The 7,723-nt window shown below is 34.1% G+C and overlaps 1 protein-coding gene across 1 annotated transcript in view; it reads left to right on the top strand.

Moving 5' to 3' along the window:
• Nucleotides 1-7,723, top strand: part of STXBP5L (syntaxin binding protein 5L) — a 461,665-nt gene that overhangs the window by 245,285 nt on the left and 208,657 nt on the right. Inside the window, 1 exon segment of the mRNA XM_017891231.1 lies at nt 6,248-6,315. Within this exon segment, the coding sequence (XP_017746720.1) occupies nt 6,248-6,315 (68 nt within the window).

Raw genomic sequence — 7,723 nt, 5'->3', positions numbered from 1 at the left:
TTTTTTGTATTCTTTAGTAGAGACGGGGTTGCACCGTGTTAGCCAGGATGGTCTCGATCTCCTGACCTCGTGATCCGCCCGTCTTGGCCTCCCAAAGTGCTGGGATTACAGGCTTGAGCCACCACGCCTGTCCAATCATGTGGTTTTTGTCATTGGTTCTTTTTATGTGATGGATTATGTTTATTGACTTGTGTATGTTGAGCCAGCCTTGCATCCCAGGGATGAAGCCGACTTGATCATGGTGGGTAAGCTTTTTGGTGTGCTGCTGGATTTTGTCTGCCAGTATTTTATTGAGGATTTTGTATTGATGTTCATCAGGGATATTGGCCTGAAATTTTCTTTTTTTGTTGTGTCTCTGCCAGGTTTTGGTATCAGGATGATGCTGGCCTCAGGAAATGAGTTAGGGAGGAGTCCCTCTTTTTCTATTATTTGAAATAGTTTCAGAAGGAATGGTTCCAGCTCCTCTTTGTACCTCTGGTAGAATTTGTCTGTGAATCCATCCATTCTTGGACTTTTTTTGGTTGGTAGGCTATCAATTACTGCCTCAATTTCAGAGCTTGTTCTTGGTTCATTCCAGGATTCAACTTCTTCCTGTTTTAGTCTTGGGAGGTTGTATGTGTCCAGAAATTTATCCATTTCTTCTAGATTTTCTAGTTTACTTGTGTAGAGGTGCTTATATTATTCTCTGATGGTAGTTTGTATTTCTGCGGAATCAGTGGTGATATCCCCTTTATCATTTCTTATTGTGTCTATTTGATTCTTCTGTCTTTTCTTCTTCATTAGTCTAGCCAGCAGTCTATTTTGTTAATCTTTCCATAAAACCAGCTCCTGGATTCACTGATTTTTTGAAGGGTTTTTCATGTCTCTTTCTTCTTCAGTTCCACTCTGATCTTAGTTATTTCTTGTCTTCTGCTAGCTTTTGAATTTGTTTGCTCTTTCTTCTCTAGTTTTTTTCATTGTGATGTTAGTGTGTTGATTTTTTATCTTTCTCACTTTCTGATGTGGTCATTTAATGCTATAAATTCTGCTCTTAACACTGCTTTAGCTGTGTCCCAGAGATTCTAGGTTTGTTGTCTCTCTCTTTGTTCTCATTGATTTCAAAGAACTTTTTTATTTCTGCCTTAATTTTATTATTTACCCAGTAGTCATTCAGGAGCAGGTTATTCAGTTTCCATTAGTTGTGCAGTTTTGAGTGAGTTTCTTAATCCTGAGTTCTGATTTGATTGCACTGTGGTCTGAGAGACTGTTTGCTACGATTTCCATTTGTTTGCATTTGCTGAGGAGTGCTTTGCTTCCAATTATGTGGTCGATTTTAGAATAAGTGTTACGTGGCACTTAGAAGAATGTATATTCTATTGATTTGTGGTGGAGAGTTCTGCAGTTGTCTATTAGGTCCTCTTGGTCCAGGGCCGAGTTCAAGTCCTGAATATCCTTGTTAATTTTCTGTCTTGTTGATCTGTCTAATATTGATAGTGGGGTGTTAAATTCTCCCACTATTACTGTGTGGGAGTCCAAGTCTCTTTGTAGGTCTCTAAGAACTTGTCTTATGAATCTGAGTGGGATATTGACTCATATCCCAGTGTGTGGATACTCCTCTGTTGGGTGCATATATGTTTAGCATAATTAGCTCTTCTTGTTGCATTGATCCCTTTACCATTATGTAATGCCCTTCTTTCTCTTTTTTGATCTTTGTGGTTTAAAGTCTGTTTTATCAGAGACTAGGATTGCAGCCCCTACTGTTTTTTTGCTTTCCATTTGCTTGGTAAATATTCCTCCATCCCTTTATTTTGAGCCTAGTGTGTCTACATGTGAGATGGGTCTCCTGAACGCAGCACACTCATGGGTCTTGATTCTTTATCCAATTTGCCAGTCTTGTCTTTAATTGGGGACTTTAGCCCATTACCATTAAGGGTTAATATGGTAATGTGTGAATTTGATCCTATCATTATGATGCTGGCTGGTTATTTTGCACATTAGTTGATGCAGTTTCTTCATAGTGTCATTGGTTTTTATATGTTGGTATGTTTTTGCAGTGACTGGTACTGTTTGTTTTGGTTTTTTTCTCCCCCCATATTTAGTGCTTCCTTCAGGAGCTCTTGTAAGGTAGGCTGGGTGGTGACAATATCCCTCAACATTTGCTTATCTGGAAAGCATTTTATTTCTCTGCTTATTAAACTTAGTTTGGCTGGATATGAAATTCTCGTTTGAAAATTCTTTTCTTTAAGAATGTTGAATATTGGCTCCCTCCTGGTTTCAAGGGATTCTCGTGCCTCAGCCTCCCAGGTAGGTGGGAATACAGGCACTTGCTACCACACCTGGCTAATGTTTGTGGTTTTAGTAGAGACAGGGTTTCACCATGTTGGCCAGACTGGTCTCCTGACCTCAGGTGATCCACTCACCTTGGCCTCCCAAATTACTGAGATTACAAGCATTAGCCATTGTGCTTGACTCTTCTTCTCCTTTTTTTTTTTTTTTTTTTTTTTTGTCCAGTTTTCGTTATACATGTTATATCTCTATGTTCTGCAAACCCAATAATACATTGTTTAAATTAAATTATTATGAAATCTTATATAATTGTATGTCTTTTAAGGATGTTGACAAAATGTAGATCCTGTATATATTCATATAATCTGTTACATTGATGTTTTGCTTATCATTTTGGTTTTCTTCATTTGTTGCTGTAGATTCAAATTACCAACTGTGGTATCTTTTCCTTGTTCCAATATTGCTTTGCTCTTACCCACCTCCTTTGTGTTGTTACTGGCAAATATATATACAGATCTCACAATACAATTACATACATATTGTCTTATATAATTGATTTTGAATCGGTTAAAAGGTGCTTGGAGAATAAATATGCAATTGTGCCATTGTAATTGTCTACCTAGTTACCTTTACTGGTACGCTGTTCTTTGTGTAGATTTGAATTACTTGCTGGGGTCACTTTCTTTCACCCTGAAGGACTTTCCTTAGTACTTTTGTAAGATAGCTCTGTTATCAACAAATTCTCTCAGTTTTGTTTATCTGGAGATGTCTTTGTTTCATCTTTATTTTGAAAGACAGTTTTGCTCAACATAAGACTCTTGATTAGCAGATTTTTTTTTCTTCTACTGTTTTGAATATGTCATTTCACATTCCATTGCCTTTCAGCCTCCATTGTTTCTGAAAATTAGCTGATAATCTTAATAGGGCTCCTTTGTACACACTGTTTTCAAGGTGTCTTTTTTTCTTTTAAACATGTTTACTGGGATGTGTCTGAGTAGAGATTTCTTTATCCTGCTTGAAGTTTACTGAACTTCTTAAAGCATAGATAATGTTTTCATCAAATTTAGGAAAGTTTTCAACCATTATTTTAAGAAATATTTGTATTCCTTTCTTTCCTTTTCTTCTTTTATTTCCATTATATATATTCTTGTCATTAATGGCATTCGACATTTCTTTGAGATTGTTCATACTCCTTCATTCTTTTTTTCTGTTTTTTTTTTTTCTGTGCTGTTTCAATAATCTTCTTCTTCCAGCATCAGTCTCTTACACCCTCAAAATTGCTCTATTAAATGAAGTCACATAAATATTTTGAAACATTGCTTTACACTCATCACTCCCTAACTTGAAAATTTCTTATAACTCTCCATTTTCTATATTGAAAATAAGTTTAGAGATTGCCATTGATTAGCTATTTTGTACCTCATTAACATTATTTCCCCTATTCCCCTTCATGAATCTTTTAATCTAGTCAAATTGGCCTGTCAATAAAACCAGTTTTAATATCAACCTCTACAGCACTTTATGCTTATCACTCATTTCATTATAGTACCTCATAATGTCATTTTAACTTATTTTTTAATATAGTGAATTTTAAGCCTCTGGAATTTAGTTTTTTAATACCCTAACACTTGGTACACTACTCTGAATGTTAGGAATGTAATTGTTGATAATATTGTTATATACAACATGACATTGAATCATGTTTCAATTACTGACAGTCAATAAATATAATCGAAGCACAAAATTCTCTCCCAAGAATAAATTGTTAGAAGGAAATTGAAGGAAAATGTTAACGAGAAAATTGTGTAATTGTTCTTTCCCACTGAAATCAATTGATGGCTCTGATGTATATTGATTAAAATGCTTTAATATGTACAAACAACTGCAAATATACTGTTTTGCTCAATTAATGATTTGACAATTTAGTGAAGTGCTGGATGGAAAAGACATATAAACTAAGGGGAGTGGATCTCTCCCCTGGCTGTGTCACTTTTTTTATTTCTCTATTCCCACATCATTACTAAAGCCAGTAATCTCCAACCATCTAGTTCTCAATCTTAAGACTATTGTTCAGGGCCGGGCTTGGTGGCTCACGCCTGTAATTCTAGCACTTTGGGAGGCTGAGAACGGGTGGATCACGAGGTCAGGAGATAGAGACCATCCTGGCTAACACAGTGAAACCCTGTCTCTATTAAAATACAAAAAAATAGCCAGGTGTAGTGGCACATGCCTGTAGTTCCAGCTCCTCAGGAGGCTGAAGCAGGATAATCGTTTGAACCCAGGAGGTGGAGGTTGCAGGGAGCCAAGATCACACCACTGCACTCCAGCCTGGGTGACAGAGTGAGACTCCATCTCAAAAAAAGAAAAAAATACTATTATTCAGACAAGTTCCTGAGCAAAAGTTTTCTCTTTGTAAGGCATCATGATATACATATAATGTCAGCAATTCTATTTTACATATGGCACAGATATGTATATTTTGTACAGTGTGAATGATTATGGTCAATTTTATATTATTTGTTTCTTGTTTAGTAAACATAGGGTAAAATAAAGAAAAGGCAATTTCAGAAAGCATGCCAAGCAGCAGATATTGATTTGTTGTTTAATTCCTTGCCCTTAAAACATGTTGAATAAAACTATCTTGATATCCTATTTGGATTTGCTTATGTCATTGTGAAGCTAATCTGAAAATTTAAAGCTATATGCATCTAAACTTCTGTGTAATAGATATGTGACTATAAACAACTGTGGTGATACAAGAATAAATAAGGGTACTTACTGAAAATGAAAAGAAACAAACATTGCATTTCAGAACAAATGCCGGTTTAACCAAAATGAGACATAGAATTAAACTGAAAGCATAACTAGAAAGATAAGCATGTTATGTGCAGAAGTAGCTTCACTTCTATTTCCTTCTCTTTTGATCCTTTATTCAAAATCTTATGGAGTCTAAACAGAATAACCCATCCCCTGTAAGAAATTATCATTTTGTTTTATGCAAAATGAATACATCATTAAAATGATTTTTAAAAATCATGAAATATAGTATCTGTGTTCATTGTCTAATGGAAGTTTTAAAAAAATGTATTTGATAGAAATAGAATAATTTTGATAGTTCATTATATGCTTTAAATAGCAAGTATTTCTCTGTGTGAAAGGAGTTTGCACGTATTATAGATAAAATATTGATCCTAGTATGGATTGTCATTGTTGTCCTAGTCTGTTTCATGCTGCTGTAACAGAATACCACACACTACGCAATTTATAAACAATAGAGGTTTATTGGGCTTATGATTCTGGAGGCTGGAAAGTCCAAGATTGAGGGGCAACATCTGATGAGGGACTTCTTACTGTGTTGTAACATGGTGGAAGGTATCACATGTTGAGAGATGTGCAACAGATGGAAGGGGCCTGAGCTAATCCTTTCATCAGAAACCCACTCCCATGATAACCAACCCATTCTCACAATAACTATATTAATTCAAACATGAGGGCAAAGCCCCCATGTCCTAATCACCTCTTAAAAATCTCATTCTCAATACTATTGCACTGGGAATTAAGTTTCCAACACATGAATTTTGGGGGACACATTCAGACCATAGCAATAGTAATAAATTTCATTATGTAGATAAGTATGTATGTGTGATCTTCAATTCTAAACTTACTTTGTCTTCAAACTTAATTAAAATAATTCCACATGAAATTAGATTTATATGTGAAGAATGTAAAGCGATAAAAGTTATATAATTTTACAGGTAGTTTTATGAATTATGTAGCAGACAATTATTGCAACTCTAAAGATTGTTTACAAATTCAACAAAAATATTAGGATTCATAGACATAAGTTTATCCTGTTATGACAAACACATAATTACATTATTATTCCTTTATCTTTAAATTCCTTTAGTCAAATTTTTAAATTCTTACAGATTAATAGAATTTAAATTAGATTTAATTAGATCTTTTTTTTCTTTAGGAAAAGTCAAAGAGAAGGAAGAAAATCTGAATCTTGTAAACCAATTCTTAAAGTAGAATACAAGACCTGCAAAACAGGTATGCATTTTTACTTTAGGAAAAGAGGGATATGAAGCAGAGACAAAAAAGGCAAATGATCTTTAATGTTAATATATTGTTTAAAGTTTTACATAATTGTAAATACAACTGAATCCTCCATATTAACATAACTGATTTTTTGTTGTCTCGTAGACATATCTCTGATAATGATTATTATGAATATTGCAAATTACAAGTGTTAATTATTTCAGGATTCTTAATGAGCATTTAGATAAGTATTATACACAATAATTTTAACAGTAAAGGACTTCTGACCATGCATACTACAAGTAGCAGGATTAAGCAGAAGCAATGTGTCCATTGATATTGCATGTGAAAGACTTAAATACATAACCAAGTCTGTACTTTAAGATCTTACATTCTGAAGTCAGAAGATTACAGTTTGTTGGAAAGATAAAGTTATGTACATTAATGTAATAAAAAGTACTAAATTTTAAGATGTTGAAAAATAAAAAAAAATTAGTATAATATTATTTTGTGTTTAAAGTAGCCATATCCAGCTGAGTGCCCTGCCTCACGCCTGTAATCCCAGCACTTTGGGAGGCTAAGGCGGGTGGATTACCTGAGGTTAGGAAATCGAGACCAGCTAGGGGAGCATGGCAAAAACCTGTCTCTACTGAAAACACAAAAAAAAATTAGCTGGGCATGGTGGCACATGCCTGTGATCCCAGCTACTTGAGAGGCTGAGGCACAAGAATCCCTTGAACCCAGGAGGTGGAAGTTGCAGTGAGCTGAGATGGTGCCGCTACACTTCAGCCTGGGCAACAGAGCGAGACTCTGTCTCAAAAAAAAAAAAAGTAGCCATGTCCTATATATCAACAAGTTCCTTTTACCTGGCAATAATAATTAGTGGCAATATGCTCATTCAGAATTACCATGATAAATCTTGCCTAAACATTAAATTATTTTAATTCAAATTAAATAATCCTACTTTATATTAATAATGTGCTCATTTTATAATGTTTTCTTGGTATCATAGGTTTACTGAATGTTTGTTTATAACTGCTCTTCTAAAATTTTAATAGTACAAAATTATGGTCATTTTTAACCAGTTATTTTATCTATATATAAATATCTCTTTAGCCTACTATGCATTAACTGATAAAAATGACCACTGTTTTATACCATTATAAGTATTAGAATGTTTCAAATTTAATCATTATTAATGGAAATATGAAATATATGACATGTATTTTGCCTCTTAAAATATTACTTACAGTTTAAGCTTTGCTTGAGTCTTCAGGTTCAAAATTATTTATAACATTTGTTATATGGTATTGCACTTCAAGGATTATTAAGGTGCAGGACACTATATTAACTATTCCTAGCAGCTTGTGGTATTATTTTGTGGGGTTTTTTTCACATGTATATATAAATATATATA

The sequence above is a fragment of the Rhinopithecus bieti genome, unplaced genomic scaffold (genome assembly GCF_001698545.2).
Source record: "Rhinopithecus bieti isolate Rb0 unplaced genomic scaffold, ASM169854v2 scaffold_759, whole genome shotgun sequence".
Classification (NCBI taxonomy): domain Eukaryota; kingdom Metazoa; phylum Chordata; class Mammalia; order Primates; family Cercopithecidae; genus Rhinopithecus; species Rhinopithecus bieti.
The sequence above is the reverse complement of the archived record's forward strand: the minus strand, read 5'-3'. Positions and strand labels throughout refer to the sequence as shown.